The sequence below is a fragment of the Syngnathus scovelli genome, chromosome 3 (assembly GCF_024217435.2).
Source record: "Syngnathus scovelli strain Florida chromosome 3, RoL_Ssco_1.2, whole genome shotgun sequence".
Taxonomy (NCBI): Eukaryota; Metazoa; Chordata; class Actinopteri; order Syngnathiformes; family Syngnathidae; genus Syngnathus; species Syngnathus scovelli.
Genome location: NC_090849.1, coordinates 2553197 through 2572286, shown reverse-complemented (window position 1 = coordinate 2572286; position 19090 = coordinate 2553197). Strand labels below are relative to the sequence as shown.

The 19090-nt window shown below is 40.8% G+C and overlaps 1 protein-coding gene across 1 annotated transcript in view; it reads right to left on the bottom strand.

Moving 5' to 3' along the window:
* Positions 1 to 8774: 8774 nt before the first annotated feature.
* The window catches only part of LOC125993628 (E3 SUMO-protein ligase PIAS2), a 269499-nt gene continuing 259183 nt past the window's right edge, over positions 8775 to 19090 (bottom strand). Inside the window, exon 16 of the mRNA XM_068650121.1 lies at positions 8775 to 9087. Coding sequence (XP_068506222.1) covers positions 8866 to 9087 — 222 coding nt within the window. The 3' untranslated portion in view covers positions 8775 to 8865. The remainder of the gene's footprint in view (positions 9088 to 19090) is intronic.

Sequence of the window (19090 nt, the reverse complement as noted above, 5' to 3'; positions counted from 1 at the left end):
AGGCCGGAGCTCACGCGGCGTCGGGGGATCCGCGTGAGCTCGACCAGCACCGGCTCTCCCAGTCCCAGCACGCTCACGCTACAGGCACGCGTCCAGCTTGCGGCGGGCGACCAGAACGTGGCGGCCTTGGTGGATTCCGTCGCGGAGGGGAACATCACGGACATTAGCCTGGCACGCCAGTGGGGTGTCGGCTTCCTCCCTCTGAGCCCGTCCATTCCCGCACGTGCCATTGATGGCCGTCTGATCGGCGAGGTGGCTTTCGTGACGGAACCAGTTAAGTTACTGCTCTCCGGCAATCACCACGAGACCATCCAGTTTTTTCTTCTTTCCCTCCCAGGACAGCAGCTCATACTGGGGCACCCTTGGTTGCGGCAGCACAACCCGGTGCTGGACTGGGAGGTGGGGGTTGTTCGCAGTGGAGCGAACGCTGCCATCGGGTGTGCCTGAAGGCGGCCACCAGCCCACTCGGCAGGTACAGTCCCGACATCTCCAATGTCCCAGCGTTTTATCACGAACTTAAGGAGGTTTTTAGTAAAGCCAGGGCCACTTCTCTTCCTCCACACCGGTCCTACGATTGCGCCATCGATCTGTTGCCCGGCACCTTCTCTCCCAAGGGACGCGTCTACTCCCTGTCCGCTCCTGAGCGCCGGGCTATGGAGGAATACATCCGGGAGTCCCTGGCAGCCGTCCTCTTCACCTGCGGGAGCGGGGTTTTTTTTCGTGAAGAAGAAGGAGGGCACGCTACGCCAGTGTATCGACTACCGGGGAATAAACGAGATCACTGTAAAGAACCGATACCCTCTGCCTCTTCTGTCTTCCGCCTTCGAGAGCTTCAGGGTGCCACCATTTTCACAAAGCTGGATCTTCGCAACGCCTACCACCTGATCCGCATCCGGGAGGGAGACGAGTGGAAGACGGCTTTCAACACCCCGAGCGGACACTACGAGTACTTGGTGGTTCCGTTTGGGCTCACCAACGCCCCAGCGGTTTTCCAGTCCCTGATAAACGACGTGTTACGAGACATGCTGGACAAATTCGTGTTCGTTTATTTGGACGACATCCTCATCTTCTCCCACTCGCTCCCTGAGCACATCAAGCATGTTCGGGCGGTGCTGCGCCGTCTCCTTGAGAATTCGCTCTATGTGAAGGCAGAGAAGTGCGAGTTCCACGCCTCCACTGTCAAATTCCTTGGCTACGTGGTGCGTGAGGGATCCATCGAAATGGAACCTGGGAAGGTGCAAGCGGTCACGTCATGGCCTGTTCCCGAAACACGCAAGCGGCTGCAACAGTTCTTAGGATTTGTCAAGTGGCATCGTGGTACAAGATGGTGTAAAATTAGGTATTGAATTTGGCCCAGGCACATTGGCTATCCCAAAACATGTAGTAGTTCCAAAATTTCACCAGGAGATGGTGTTAAAGCTTGACATGGGGTGGAAATTAACAAATCTAATAAATTAAATTGTTAGCAATTAGGAGGACACGACCTGTTCAAACACGTAGCAATGCACAATTTTGGAATATGAGTTTGCTATGCCATAATTTTAAGATGTAACAGCTTGAGCAATATCAATATTTCTGTTTAAGTTGGAGGAACCCATTATTATGTTAAGTACTATTATGGGTTGAGATTGATCTTTATTAGACAAGATATATGTGATTATGGTGGGTCCAACAGCTTCCCTGGGTAGAGTATGCTCACAATTCCCTCCCCAGCTCGGCCACGGGACTTTCGCCTTTCCACTGCGTCTTCGGGTACCAGCCACCCTTGTTCACCCACCAGGAGCGTGGTGCGGCGTACCCGTCGGCCCAGGCTTGTGTTCGCCGTTGTCATCGTGCCTGGGCGAGGGGCCGGGTCACTCTTCACCGCTCTGTTTCAGGCTACACCCGCCAGGCGAACAAGCACCGGACGCCGGCTCCGGAGTACAGAGTGGGGCAGTGTGTGTGGCTCTCGACGCGGGATTTGCCGCTGCGAGCGGGATCCCGCAAACTGGCGCCCCGCTTTGTTGGACCTTTCCCTATTCAGAAGGTGATTGGCCCGGCCGCCGTCCGTCTTCTCCTTCCAGATTCCATGAAGGTTCACCCCACGTTCCACGTGTCCCGTGTGCAGCCCATCCATGAGAGCGCGTTGGCGCCGGCGCCCGTTCCGCTGCCGCCGCCCCAGCTCGTCGATGGGGGTCCGGCTTACGCTGTCCGCTCCCTGCTCCGATCGTGGCGGCGCGGTCGTGGCCTCCAATACCTTGTGGATTGGGAGGGTTATGACGACGCTCCTGGGTTCCGAGCCGCTGGATACTCGACCGTTCGCTCATCACGGAGTTCCATCGCTGTCATCCGGACCAACCGGGTCCTCGGCGCAGGCGCCCGAGGAGGGACGAGGGGACCAGGGGTGAGGGTCCGGGGAGGTCTTGTTCGCCGGTACCGGGGTCTTCTGCTCCCGCGTCCGTCGATCCTGCGTCTGGCGAGGTGTCGGACGTTTCGGCGGTGTGCTGACCCCACCTGGTCACCCGGGGTATTGCCTTCCTTTTTTTTTGTTTTTGGTTCCTGGGGACGTCGGGAGCCGTCCCTTGTGTGTGGGGGGGGGTTCTGTCACGTGCTGGTGCCACCTGCGAGAGGACCACGCCCCCCTGTCAGTGGAATCGCCGTCACCTGCCACGGGTTCATGGACAGCGCTATATCAGCACCGCCAGCGCAGACCCGAGTGTCAGTCTGTCCCGTGATGCTTCGCTCATCTGTCCCTGAGAATGTCACGGTCGGGTGGAGCATGGAGCAGGTCGACCAAGTGCAGCTTGGACCAGGGTTTATTGGTGAACTCAAACTAGGCAAACTAACAGACTCGGCAACTGACATGACCTAACAATGAGACTGACCAAAAAGACGTGAAACAAAATGACAGGGTGACATTACCAATGACAGCAACTGGAACCAAAAAGACATCATGACGTTAACACATAACACCCAATGATCCGACAGGGAGTGAGGGGCAGACAGGACTTATATACACGACAGGTAACGAGAGGCAGGTGGGAATAATCACACTGATCATGGGCACACAGGAGGGGAGGGGTGAGCACACAGACAGAAACCAAGACAACAGACACATAGTGGAGCAGTTGGGGACGAGACGTGACAGAGAATCTGACTTACAATTCGAATCCACAGAACTGTTTGTCCACCCCAGCCAGATCGCCGCTCCAGCGCCAGCCACCCCATCATCCCCTTCCGCAATAAAGTCTGTCGCTACGCACTTGGCTGTACTGTCCGATCTCTTACAATTTTAATATTGCTGATTATGGCTTACAGCTTTAGAAAACTCAAATATCCTATCTCAAAATCTTAGAATATTCCTTCAGACCAAGTAAAAAAAAAAAATTACAACAGCAAAACAAAATCAAACATTTTAAAATGTCCATTGATGCACTCAGTATTACTGCATCAATGCGGCGTGGCATAGAGGCAATTGCTGAGGTGTTATGGATGCCCAGGATGCTTCAATAACAGCCTTTAGCTCTTTTGCATTGTTGGGTCTGGTGTCTTTCAGCTTCTTCTTCACAATACCCCACAAATTCTCTATGGGGTTCAGGTTAGGGGAATTGTCAGGCCAATCGAGGACAGTAATGCCATGGTCAGTACACCATTTACTGGTGGTTTTGGCACTTTGGGCAGGTGCCAGATCATGCTGGAAAATGAAATCATCATCTCCATAGAGCTTTTCAGCAGACGGAAGCATGTAGTGCTCTAAAATCTGCATTTATTCTGGACTTGATGAAACACAGTGGAGCAACACCACCAGCTGACATGGCTCCCCAAACCATCGCTGACTGTGGGAACTTCAAACGAGATTTCAAGCAACTTGGATTTTGCTCCTTTCCAGCCTTTTTCCAGACTCTGGTACCTTGACTTCCAAATGAAATATAAAACTTGCTGTCGTACGAAAAGAGGACTTTGGACCACTCTGGAACTGTCCAGTGCTTCTTTTCCATAGCCCAAGTCAGACGCTTCTTCCGTTGTCTTGAGTTCAGAAGTGGCTTGACCATGGGAATTAGGCTATTGTAGCCCGTTTCCCGGATATGTCTGTGAACAGTGGCTTTTGATACCTGGACTCCAGCTTCAGTCCACTGTCTTTGAAGATCTCCCAAATTCTGGAAGCGACTCTTTTTCACAATGCTGTTTAGGCTGTCGTCATCTCTCTTCGTTGTGCAGTGTTTCCTGCCACATTTCCCCCTTCCAACAGCCTTTTTGTGGATGTGCTTTGAAACTACACACAGCTTGCTCTTTGAGAAATTTCTTTTTGTGTCTTACCCTCCTGATGGAGGGTGTCAATGATGGTTAGCAGTTAGATCAGCAGTCTTCCCATACTTGTGATTTAGTTTACTGAACCAAGCTGAGTGTTTTTCAAGGCTCAGGAAACCCTTGCAGGTATTTCGAGTTAATTAGACGATTCAAGTGATTAGTTAAATACCGTACTAGTATACGTTTTCATGATATCCTAATATTTTGAGATTGGATATTTGAGTTTTTTTTAAGCTGTATGCTATAATCAGCAATATTAAAATAATAAAAGGCTTGCAATATTTCAGAAGATGAGATTAGTTTTTTAAATATGTGAGGTGTTGAGATTCGGAATGTGGTAGAAGCACATCAGGAAAGTTAATATCAATAAAATAGAAGAAAAAGAAGAATAACGTTAATGGTGTCTAATAACCTGAAGACCTAAGCCTTTACACAATAATAAAGTCGATAGTGTAGAACAGGGGTGCCAAACATTTTCAGCTCGCGAGCTACTTTTGAAATGACCAAGTCACAAAGATCTACCCACTAAAGAAAACATTTATTATATATGTGTGTATATATATGTGTGTGTATATATGTGTGTGTGTGTGTGTGTGTGTGTATATATATATATATATATATATATATATATATATATATATATATATATATATATATCCTCCCATTCCCTATGAAAGTGATACTTTTTTAAAAATCTTTTTACTATGTCCAGCTGCCCTTTTTATACCCTTTCTTAAGTTTAAGAGACAAAACAGGGTTCTGACAATTGGAGGGAACTCGCGAGCTAGCGTGTTAGTATCGTGATGTTAGCGCCGTTGTTTGCGCACGCGTCAAGTGCGAAAAAAAACAAAAACATTTTAATGTCACGCGATCGACCAGTAGGGGCCAGGCGATCGACCGGTCGTATTGGGCACCCCTGGTGTTGAATGACCAATCCCTCACATGTTAAAAGGTGGATGATGAAGTTGGATGTGTAAAATAACATGCATCAAGGCCACAGCCTTCACATAATTGATGGTGTACCCACCAAAGTCAGCTTGGTTAGGCTTCATCTTACACGATATTAAATTAGTAAACACGTTCAAGAACATTTATGGATGGACAATTATGTGTATTACACTGCTATCTAGTGACCATGGAAGCACATTTGAGCTTTGCCTAGTCGGACCATGTTTAGTCATTATTTCTCCAGCCTGGTGGTATAAATATAGTGATATACCTTAGTATAGATATACCTTTGAAGCAGTCTTATTTGGAAAGAAAAAGATTGAAGAGACTGATCAATGATTACAAGGTGACCTGTCACCTAATATATCCATCAATCTATTTCTGTGCGTAGTTCGCATGTTCTCTCGGTTACAAATTGTATCGTAAGTTCTTTCATCTACAGGGTATACGTGTACAGTGTAATTTTTTTTCCATTCATAGTACCGTAATTTTTCATACTATACCGACATATTTGTTAGAGATTTGCTCACTCCAACTTATTTTGCAAGAACCACACGGGAGACAAGCAAGTCCTTTTAGACACCTGCAGGTGGAGAGTTCACTCGCTCAAGGAATGAAATCTGAAAGTCTCCTTCCTGCAAGGGCATATTTATTAGGAGGAACAGAGTGGGGGTGAGAGTGGACAGGTTTGGTGAACCCCCGGCCTCTGATAAGATCAGAGCAGGGCACCCCCTGTTTACACTGTTGTGGGAAACAGAACAACTTTGATTGCTTCATCTGCAGCTGGTCAATCAAGCAGAGGAAGCAACCACTTCATTTTACTGCATTGTGAGAGCAAGACAAGATTGGTTAATCATTATAGTCTACATTCCAACATAACCCTACGATAAAGATAACCTGGAAAACCCTAACATTATTAATTTTTTTTTTAAGGCTGTAAAACTCCTTAGCACACAATATTTGTTTCACTAAATTTTGCTAAGCGCTTGAGAGCGAGGTGTACTAAGGCTCAAATACGTATACCTATTTTAGCTTTTAAATTATCTGTATGATAAGGTGCTTCGAGTTAAAAGGCGCAGACTGAATTACGGGGGCTTTTCTGTACTTAATCCAAACATAAAACGCACCACGTTATGGAGCGAATGCATGCCATGACTTTCGGTAAAAAAATAAAAATAAAAAAAAAATAAAAAAAAGTCACAGGAGCAAAGCAGTGAGTTCAGTTGCACTTTATTCTACTATTTAATCATGTCACTTCAATGTTGTACAGAGGCTGAGATCAACCGGAGTCAAATTCCCTGTTTAGCGTGCACAAACTTGGTCAAAAAAGCTGATTCTATTGTACTGTCTTGTACACACATTGTTCATCAATATTAATAGGCAAATCCATCTAAGTCCTGTTGGATTTTGTCCACAATTTAGGGAGCGCGTTATCTGCGCCTCACGGCAAAAGCCTTTGCCAATCACCTGTTATCCAATTTACTCACTGCGTGCTCGTTTGATTTCTTCAGATTTAGGAAAATGCAAAGACACTGAAGCAGAAATTAGACTTAGACAGATTGGTTGAGTTCAATCATAATTCTTGTTCAAAAAGCTCTGTTTTCAGGAAAGTACAATACAGCGCTGGGCCCTTCAAGAGCGGAAAGTCTCCATTCAGAAAAGGCAAAGTCCAAGGTTGTTAGATCAGTTTTATATTCAGTAGCACATTGCAGGCCAGGATTGATGGGCGATGAGTCTTCGGGGTGGGGCAAGTTCGAAGGAGAGTCTGCTTCCATGGGAGTGGTGCGATTCGGTGTGTAGGTGGGGGGCTGTTGGTGTGTGTGTGCAGTACAATCAAGTACTGAACGGTCAAGACGACTCTGGCTGTGTCCATGATTCAGAGAAAAAACATCAGGCATGCATTCCACAGTTCCTTAAGGGTCATTAAGCTATTTAGGCAATATATCAAAAGTCATTTGTTATTTCAAAGTCCTCAGAAATATATCAGATCATAAAGTTATAAAAACCTTTCTCATCACCACTTATCAAAAATGTCTAGTTATGTCTTCTTTATTGATTTGGTGTGTAGGTATAATTATATGCTTAAAATGTTTCTTTTATTTATTTATTTAATATGTGAATATACTTGTCTGCTTATGTACTTTATTCAATGAGGTTTGAGCATATCTGTTTTTGTAGCGAGGCAGGACTTTTTGTATTTCGACCTCATTCCTTCAGTCCTCATCTTCTGTTTCCAAATTAAACAGTTCGTCATCAAACATGACAAGTTCCCTCTTGTCATTGTCTTGTCATGTTACTTTTCGGCAATGACCCCGGCTTTCCAGAAAGCTTGAGTTGTGCCCGTAGGCATGTCTCTTTCTCGATACCATTTTAGATGGTCCTAATGCTGATTGCGTTGCACAAGCAATGGTATTTATTTATCAATGGCGGCGGAGGTACGTACTCTTACATTGGGGGGTTAGATCACCAAATAAATCCCGAGCGCGGCACCGCTGCTGCTCACTGCTCCCCTCTCCCACAGGGGATGGATCAAAATCACACGGGGATGGGTTAAATGCAGAGGACAAATTTCACCACATCCAGATGTGTGTGTGACGATCATTGGGACTTCAACTTAACTTTTTTAACATGATATATACAGTCCTCTTGGTTGGTTTTCTGCCCGGAACAATGTAAAACATTCATGTCCTCTGATTGGTTCATCAGATCTAGATATTACGCCAGTATATCACGTCTCTGTGTGGCTTCCAGATTTTGAAATTCGGTCCACACAAAAGGCGCACGTTCGTTATTTGAGAAAATTAAGGTTATGAGTATGTGTGCCTTAAGGTGCAGAAAATACAGTTATTTATTCATTGAACTTCTTAATTCTTATCAATGTATATCGGACAACTCACCTTTTTTTCCCTTATCCAATTGGATTTTTTCTTGTATAGTTTTTTTTTAACCTTTTTAACATTATCTTATCATCCTCCAGTGTCACTTCATGGGATACTTCATGCCGAAAGGTGTGCAGGGTTTACCCGTGGGGATGACTTCCTTCTATTCCGTAAATGGGAGTGTATCTTCTTGACGGGCTTTGTAAATGCGCTGAAAAAACGCACCTATGTGTTTTGGTGTGGATCTTGTTTTTGTGTGTGTGTGTTTTTTTTTTTTTTTTTTTTTTTTTTAACAAATGAGAAAGTGTGGACGCAATATTCTTTTTCTAGACATTTTCTAGAAATATTTGTCACACAGAAATATTTGTTTTTAAAAAGCTAGGCTACTGCAGAAAAGGCATTTTTGAGCACAACATGGTGTAGAAAAGCACTACCCTTGCATTTACCATTCCTACACTATTAAAATGAATAACTAAATAAATTAATGAGGAAGTTCAACATTTTGGAAAAGGTGCATCGTTTCCATTTGATTTCTGAGTAATTCATTTGTCTACTACAGAAATACGTCTTGTCTGAAATAACTATTTTAAGAGAACAATAAATGTCATCTGCACTTTCAACAGAAAATATATTTAAGAAGGTTTAAATAGAGTAGAAACATTTTCAGGGCTTTAACTGTTTATTAGTACATTTTGTTTGGAATAATAAAACAACCCTAGAAAAGAAGAAATTAATCAAAAGTCCAACAATATCAGTCTAGTGAAATAATGTCAGAAACATTGTTGTCAATTACTCCTCCAGCAGTGCGTCCTCCGCCTGCGACGTCCCAGGTTTCATGAATGGAGCCAGCTGCGTGGGAGTTTCTTTCATAGCGGCTACTGGATGAGGAAACCAGGGCGGAGCTTGTGCTAGCAGAAGTGACACTCTGCATGGTACTTGTCAGGTTTTCCAGAAACATCTGAGGCCTGTAATGCTGAAGAGTAACTTGAAAATGAAATCGGCAAGCAGCTATGAACAACCCTTGCAAGAACATGTAAAAATGCGTGACACCAGAAATCACAAATTTAGACCATAAGAGACTATAAGAAAAGGTTATATTTCAATGCAAATATAGAGTTTTCCTAATATTTGTAAAAAATGGACTTCAGGATACTTCTGGGTGACAGAAAATGACTGACTACTGCTGACCTGAACGGAAAACAATGACTATGTTGTGCTTGTTGTTACACCAGAGATATCGGCAATAATGTTTAAATGTACTTAAATAAATAATTATTCCATCATAACCTGACTCTTTACTAGTTGCGGAACAAGATTTTTCAATACAAACATTGGAACTGATATTCGGTCCAGTGAATAAGTATCCCAGACTCTCCCCCAAAGTCAACATACATTGATTTCCATTCAAAAAATAGTATAATTGTTCAAGGAAGTGTAAAGCGACCCCAACATTGGCACTTGTATGTACTACTGTATTAAAAATGATGTCAGTGCTACAATTGCCCCCTGAAAAAAATCTCAGAAGAGATTTAACAGTATTTTGGAACAGCGGGGCCGTACACTTAATGATGCCCACTTTTTGGGTAAAGTCTGCTTGATTTGACACATCAGCCTGACTACACATCATGGAAGAAAGAGATCACAAATTCCCCATTGGAAATCGTTGTACAAAAATGTACAGAAATAGCTATCAATTGGCATCAAAATTCACATGGACAGCTCTACATCTGACATAATAAAAGGATTAGCTCAGGGGTGTCGAAACTTTTTGCAAAGCGGGCCAGATTTGGTTAGATGAACTTGTATAGGGGCCGACCATTCGCACCGACATTCCTCGAAACATTACCATTGTAAATTAACTTGTAAATATGTAACTATATCCTTTGCTGTCTGCAGATATTTTGATATTGCAAATGAGAATCTATTGTCAATTGCACTACCTGAAAAGTTAAAGATTAAAATAATAATACATTAAATACAAATGAACAATTTTATGAAAGTTGAATGATTTTTTATTAGATGTATTAAGTTTGTTTTATTATTGTTATTGTTGTATTAATGAGAAGGGTGATATTGGTGTTTCGACTGCAGTAGACAGGCCAGGTTATATCATGTCAGATTTTTAATCCAAATTAAATCCTTCTCCATTTTATCTTTTTTATTTCAACTTCATACACAAAAAAATTACTTCATAATAACAAAGTAATAATCCATAGTCTTTTTATTGTTTGCGATCACTGTGAGTGGGTGGCGCGGACGCGTAGTAGTGTGTAGAGTTTGTACGAAGTAGACAGCTCTCACCGGTAGTCGGTGCTTTTTTTTTTTTTGCTTTTCCCTGTGCAGCGTCACTTGCAGCGTCTCTGATTTTAGCGTCGCCTTAGTCCTTGGTGTGCGGACATTTGAATGAGGAAGTGTCTGTGTCACTGATTATCTTGCAAACGGACACCTGTGTGCGCGTGAACTGGGAAGGGACACGCTCGCAACCGATCATGAGCGCTGGCTCACGTGTGCGTTCCCGTTCAGACTAGTTTCATTTATGTGGCTCACAGGTCACATGGGGTGCACAGGTCCCCGCGACAATGCCAGCGGGCCACTTATTATTGATTTTATGACACAATGCTTCGGGCCGGTCTAAATTTAGGCCGGATTTTGGACACGCCTTGATTAACTTCTCTGTGGCTGATTTTAGAGAAATGAGCAGTCTCTCTGCAGCTGCGCAGCTGAAGTGCCCTGTCACATCTGTCATTTATTCGCATATGTAGAATAACATGTTATTCTACACCATTCTCTATTATTGTGTGAAGGCGATGGCCTTCACACATATGTTATTCTACACCATTCTCTATTATTGTGTGAAGGTGATGGCCTTCACACATGCTATTCTACACCATTCTCTATTATTGCGTGAAGGCGATGGCCTTCACACATATGTTATTCTACTCCATTCACTTTATTATTATTGTGTGAAGGCGATGGCCTTCACACATATGTTATTCTACTCCATTCCCTTTATTATTATTGTGTGAAGGCGATAGCCTTCACACATATGTTATTCTACACCATTCTTTATTATTATTATTGTGTGAAGGCGATGGCCTTCATACATATGTTATTCTACACCATTCTCTATTATTATTATTATTGTGTGAAGGTGATGGCCTTCACACATATGTTATTCTACACCATTCTCTATTATTGTGTGAAGGCGATGGCCTTCACACATATGTTATTCTACACCATTCTCTATTATTGTGTGAAGGCGATGGCCTTCACACATATGTTATTCTACACCATTCTCTATTATTATTGTGTGAAGGCGATGGCCTTCACACATATGTTATTCTACACCATTCTCTATTATTGTGTGAAGGCGATGGCCTTCACACATGTTATTCTACACCATTCTCTATTATTATTGTGTGAAGGCGATGGCCTTCACACATATGTTATTTTACACCATTCTCTATTATTATTATTGTGTGAAGGCGATGGCCTTCACACACATGTTATTCTACACCATTTTCTATTATTGTGTGAAGGCGATGGCCTTCACACATATGTTATTCTACACCATTCTCTATTATTGTGTGAAGGCGATGGCCTTCACACATATGTTATTCTACACCATTCTCTATTATTGTGTGAAGGCGATGGCCTTCACACATATGTTATTCTACACCATTCTCTATTATTGTGTGAAGGCACCATTCTCTATTATTATTGTGTGAAGGCGATGGCCTTCACACATATGTTATTCTACACCATTCTCTATTATTATTATTGTGTGAAGGCGATGGCCTTCACACATATGTTATTCTACACCATTCTCTATTATTATTATTGTGTGAAGGCGATGGCCTTCACACATATGTTATTCTACACCATTCTCTATTATTATTATTGTGTAAAGGTGATGGCCTTCACACATATGTTATTCTACAACACCACATATGTCAGAGTCAAGGCCCGCGGGCCACATCCGGCCCGCGAGAAGGTTTTTTACGGCCCCTGGGATGATCTTGATTTATTATTAGAACCGGCCCGCAGACCGCAGCAAGCCGGCAGCCCGCAGATCTTTTACATGCACCAATACTACATTTCCCACAATGCAACGGTGACGCACCGAGCAGTACGCTGCTTCATTTCAGTGTTTATTATTAGCACAGCAGTCGTCAGCATAACTGTAAAATTAACTTTCAGATACCCATCAAAATTGGCAAAAAGGAAGGTGGACACTGAGAACCTGGGGGTTTCAAACAAGGTGAGAGTCGGAGTATATGTTCATGGAGGTAGCTGGAAAACCTGTGTGTCTTCTGTGTGGAGAAAGTGTGGCGGTACTAAAAGAGTATAATCTGAGACGACATTATGAAACGAAACACGCGGACAAAAACAAGAATATGGACATGGAAAAAAGGCTACAGAAGGCCGAGGAATTCAAACGAGGCCTCAAATCTCGACAGGCTCTGTTCAAAAAAGCTAAATCACAAGGCCAGGCTGCTGTCAAGGCCAGTTGGCAGAAGAGATCGCTAAATCAGCCCGGTCATTTACGGAGGGGGATTTCATCAAAAACTGTATGATTAAAGTTTGTGATGAAATTTGCCCAGAAAAAAGGCAACTCTTTTTAAATGTGAGTCTGAGTAGAAACACCATTGCCGAGCAAGTAGACCAGTTGTCCACCAATCTAAAAGAGCAGCTTGTGAAAAAGGGAGAAGGTTTCATCGCATATTCCTTGGCTGTGGATGAGAGCACCGACATTTCTGACATTGCCCAGTTGTCAATTTTCATCTGCGGAGTGGACTCCAGCCTAAGCGTGACAGAGGAGTTTTGGGCTTTACGTCCGATGCATGGCACAACTACGGGGCATGATTTGTATAAAGAGGTGTCAAGATGTGTAAATAAGATGGAGCTACCTTGGGAAAAACTCGTGGGTTTGACAACCGACGGAGCACCTGCGATGTGTGGACACAGGAGCGAACTGGTGGCGAAGATACGGGAAAAGATACAAGAGGAAAACGCGACAGGTGAGCTGGCAGCTTATGATTGTATTATACACCAGAAGCGTTGTGCGGTAAAGCCTTGAAAATGGAACATGTGATGAGCATCATCACACGCGCAGTTAACTTTATCAGAGCCCAAGGTTTAAATCACCACCAGTTCAAGGAATTTCTGATGGAGTTAGAAACGGAGCATGGTGATTTGCCTTATCACACAGAGGTGCGATGGCTAAGCCAGGGAAAGGTGCTCCAAAGATGTTTCGAGCTTCGTGAGGAGATTTGTCTGTTCTTGGACAGCAAAGGGAAAGACACAACACAACTCAGAGACGAGATGTTTCTGTGTGAAATGGCTTTTCTTTGTGACATTACGAGTCATCTGAATGCAATGAACTTGCAGCTGCAGGGATCGTGTCATCTCTGATATGTACAGTACAGTGAAGGCATTTAAAACCAAACTGACTCTGTGGGAGACGCAGATGTGGAAAGAAAATTTGAGCCACTTTCCCAGCTGCCAGACTATGAAAGAGAAGCTCTCTACCAGTGCGTTCCCGAGCGCACAGTTTGCTGATAAAATAGGTATGCTTGCCGCTGACTTTCGACGCCGATTTGCTGACTTTGAAGCACAAAAAAACAGGTTTGAACTGCTGGGTAACCCATTTGCTGCTGACGTGGAAAGCTCACCACCAAACCTCCAAATGGAGTTGATTGACCTCCAATGCAATGATGCTCTGAGGGCAAAATATGCGGCAGTGGGTGCTGCGGAGTTTGCCCGTTTCCTCCCCGACACAATGCCCCAGCTGCGCATCCAGGCTGCTCAAACGTTGTCTATGTTTGGCAGCACATACCTGTGTGAACAACTGTTTTCTTTGATGAACCTGAACAAAACATCACACGGAAGTCGACTTCCCGCTGAACACCTTCACTCAATTCTGAGGATTTCCTCAGCTCAGAGCCTTACCCTGAACATTGATGAACTTGTGGAAAAGATGGGACACCACCAAGTATCACCCTCAACCTCAAACAAGTGAACATTTCTGTGCAATCACATATTTAGAGTTTTTACTCAGTTCAAGTTTAAAAGTTAAAGTTTAATATTTGTTTTCACTGCATGTTACTTCTCCTTGAGGAAAGTGTTTTTGATTAATAGATATTTGCACTTTATTTTATTGTATTTCAATCCAATTATATTTTAAAAATATTTCAGTTGAGTGGATGATAGAAAATTGCTATTATTTTTTTCTTTGAAGTAAATTTAGCCCACTTTTGCTAAAATAGAAAGTTTAAAAGTTAAAGTTTAATATTTGTTTTCACTGCATGTTACTTCGCCTTGAGGAAAGTGTTGTTTTTGATTAATAGATTTTTGCACTTTATTTTATTGTATTTCAATCCAATTATATTTTTTAAATATTTCAGTTGAGTGGATGATAGAAAATTTCTATTTTTTTCTTTGAAGTAAATTTAGACCACTTTTGCTAAAATAGAAAATATAGGTTACTGATGGTGCCTTAAACAATACAGGTTTCTTTCATTTAATGTTCATGTTATGGGGATTTTTTTATAAGGGAAATTTGTCTTTTGTGTCTGTTGAAAATTAAAGATTACTGACAGAGCCATAAGAAAATATTGCTTTATTTATCTGATCATATTGGAATATATTTGTTAGGTTTTCAGTAGGTTCAATTAGGTTCACTAGACTATATGCGTCATTTAAAAAAAATTCAATGAACATTCGATCAGTCCGGCCCTCGGCTTGTAGCTAAATTTTTTATTTGGCCCTCCGTCCATTTGACTTTGACACCCCTGTTCTACACCATTCTCTATTAGTATTATTGTGTGAAGGCGATGGCCTTCACACATATGTTATTCTACACCATTCTCTATTATTGTGTGAAGGCGATGGCCTTCACACATATGTTATTCTACACCATTCTCTATTATTGTGTGAAGGCGATGGCCTTCACACATATGTTATTCTACACCATTCTCTATTATTATTGTGTGAAGGCGATGGCCTTCACACATATGTTATTCTACACCATTCTCTATTATTATTATTATTATTGTGTGAAGGCGATGGCCTTCACACATATGTTATTCTACACCATTCTCTATTATTATTATTGTGTGAAGGCGATGGCCTTCACACATATGTTATTCTACACCATTCTCTATTATTAGTGTGAAGGTGAAGACCTTCACACTATTGTTATTGCTGTCCTTTATTAGTGTGAAGGTGAAGACCTTCACACTATTGTTATTGCTGTCCTTTATTATTGTGTGAAGGCGAAGGCCTTCACACATTGTTATTCTACTTTATTATTATTATTGTGTGAAGGCGAAGGCCTTCACACATTGTTATTCTACTTTATTATTATTATTATTATTGTGTGAAGGCGAAGCCTTCACACATTGTTATTCTACTTTATTATTGTGTGAAGGCGAAGGCCTTCACACATTGTTATTCTACTTTATTATTATTATTATTATTATTATTATTATTCAACTTATTCCTCTCACTTTTTTGGCACCTAACTAGTCCTACATGCTTCAACCGATTCACCCCGTTCAAACTTTCACACATTCCAAAAATTCATGGCATGCTTGCTACCATTTTTTTTGTTCTTAACATTTACTGTTTTTGTGTAATTAGCAAATTTGTGACTTTTAAATCCCCATTCATTCTTAATGGCAGTTTCAACACGAGCCATTTCCCTGCGTGGGTTCGAATTTTACATGTGTCACATTGGGCGTCTCACCATTACACAAACTCACACGACACTGGCTGCAGTTTTTTTCGTCATAAACATTTATCGTTTTTGCATAATTAGTACATTTGTGGTGCAAAATTACACATTCATTCTTAATGGCGTATTCAACATGAACATTCATCACATTAAGCGAATTCCACCACCTTAAAAGAGAAAACCAATTAGCTCAGGTGGTAACGTGGGCACTTCTTAACTCTAGCCATGTCCCTGTGTGAGTTCGATTCCAACTGTGGGTACTGTTTTTTTTCCTTTTTATTCACTGCTTCTTATTTTTTACGCTTATGATTTGTAACTTGTCATTTTACCATTTATTTTAATAATAACCTTTTTATTCTTCCCGCTTATCATTTGTAACTCTCGTCATTTTCCCATTTATTGTATAAATAATTTAATTTCCTTTATATTCTTCCCGCTTATCATTTTTATCATTTATCATTTATAACTTTTGTCATTTTCCCATTTATTTTATAATAATTTAATTTCCCTTTTATTCTTCCCGCTTAAAGTAGAATAACAATAGTGCGAAGGTCTTCGCCTTCACACGCAATTTCTCCAGAAATTGCAGTTCTAGTTATTGTGTGAAGGCGAAGGCCTTCACACATTGTTATTCTACTTTATTATTATTATTGTGTGAAGGCGAAGGCCTTCACACATTGTTATTCTACTTTATTATTATTATTATTATTATTATTATTATTATTATTATTATTATTATTATTCAACTTATTCCTCCCACTTTTTTGACACCTAACTAGTCCTACATGCTTCAACCGATTCACCCCGTTCAAACTTTCACACATTCCAAAAATTCATGGCATGCTTGCTACCATTTTTTTTGTTGATAACATTTACCGTTTTTGTGTAATTAGCAAATTTGTGACTTTTAAATCCCCATTCATTCTTAATGGCATTTCAACACGAGCCATTTCCCTGCGTGGGTTCGAATTTTACATGTGTCACATTGGGCGTCTCACCATTACACAAACTCACACGACACTGGCTGCAGTTTTTTTCGTCATAAACATTTATCGTTTTTGCATAATTAGTACATTTGTGGTGTAAAATTACTCATTCATTCTTAATGGCGTATTCAACATGAACATTCATCACATTAAGCGAATTCCACCACTTTAAAAAAGAGAACCAATTAGCTCAGGTGGTAACGTGGGCACTTCTTAACTCTAGCCATGTCCCCGTGTGAGTTCGATTCCAACTGTTGGTACTGTTTTTTTTCCTTTTTATTCACTGCTTCTTATTTTTTACGCTTATGATTTGTAACTTGTCATTTTACCATTTATTTTAATAATAACCTTTTTATTCTTCCCGCTTATCATTTGTAACTCTCGTCATTTTCCCATTTATTGTGTAAATAATTTTATTTCCTTTATATTCTTCCCGCTTATCATTTTTATCATTTATCATTTGTAACTTTTGTCATTTTCCCATTTATTTTATAATAATTTAATTTTCTTTTTATTCTTCCCGCTTATCATTTTTATCATTTATCATTTGTAACTTTTGTCATTTTCCCATTTATTTCATAATAATTTAATTTCCTTTTTATTCTTCCCGCTTAAAGTAGAATAACAATAGTGCGAAGGTCTTCGCCTTCACACACAATTTCTCCAGAAATTGCAATTCTAGTTATTATTATTATTATTATTCAACTTATTCCTCTCACTTTTTTGGCACCTAACTAGTCCTACATGCTTCAACCGATTCACCCCGTTCAAACTTTCACACATTCCAAAAATTCATGGCATGCTTGCTACCATTTTTTTTGTTGATAACATTTACTGTTTTTGTGTAATTAGCAAATTTGTGACTTTTAAATCCCCATTCATTCTTAATGGCAATTTCAACACGAGCCATTTCCCTGCGTGGGTTCGAATTTTACATGTGTCACATTGGGCGTCTCACCATTACACAAACTCACACGACACTGGCTGCAGTTTTTTTCGTCATAAACATTTATCGTTTTTGCATAATTAGTACATTTGTGGTGTAAAATTACGCATTCATTCTTAATGGCGTATTCAACATGAACATTCATCACATTAAGCGAATTCCACCACTATAAAAAAGAGAACCAATTAGCTCAGGTGGTAACGTGGGCACTTCTTAACTCTAGCCATGTCCCCGTGTGAGTTCGATTCCAACTGTTGGTACTGTTTTTTTTCCTTTTTATTCACTGCTTCTTATTTTTTACGCTTATGATTTGTAACTTGTCATTTTACCATTTATTTTAATAATAACCTTTTTATTCTTCCCGCTTATCATTTGTAACTCTCGTCATTTTCCCATTTATTGTGTAAATAATTTTATTTCCTTTATATTCTTCCCGCTTATCATTTTTATCATTTATCATTTGTAACTTTTGTCATTTTCCCATTTATTTTATAATAATTTAATTTTCTTTTTATTCTTCCCGCTTATCATTTTTATCATTTATCATTTGTAACTTTTGTCACTTTCCCATTTATTTCATAATAATTTAATTTCCTTTTTATTCTTCCCGCTTAAAGTAGAATAACAATAGTGCGAAGGTCTTCGCCTTCACACGCAATTTCTCCAGAAATTGCAATTCTAGTTGTGTGAAGGCGAAGGCCTTCACACATTGTTATTCTACTTTATTATTATTATTATTATTGTGTGAAGGCGATGGCCTTCACACATATGTTATTCTACACCATTCTCTATTATTATTATTATTATTATTATTCTATTTTATTCTCCACACTTTTTTGTCCCGCTTCTTCTTCCACATAGTTCATCCGATTCACTCCGTTCCACTTTTGACGTGTTCCAAATATTCACGAGATGAGCGCTTCCATTTTTCTCGTTCCGAAAATTTTCCGATTTCGCAAAATTCGCGAACTTACGACAAATTTTTCCCCATTCATTCTTAATGGCAGTTTCGACATTTCACATTTACATCATTCCACTTTTTTCTACATTGTTCAACCGATTCAACTCATTCCAACTTTCAACTGTTCATCTTTTGCCTACCTATTCCACAACTTCCCACTTACCAAAAATTCCAAATTTGAAATTCAACCAAATTCTCCAAAATTTCGTTTTTCCACTCTAACTTTTACGTTTTTCAACCGATTCAACCCATTCCAACTTTCAACTGTTCATCTTTTTCTAACTATTCCACAACTTCCAACTTACGAAAAATTCCAAATTTTCAAATTTGGAATTCAACCAAATT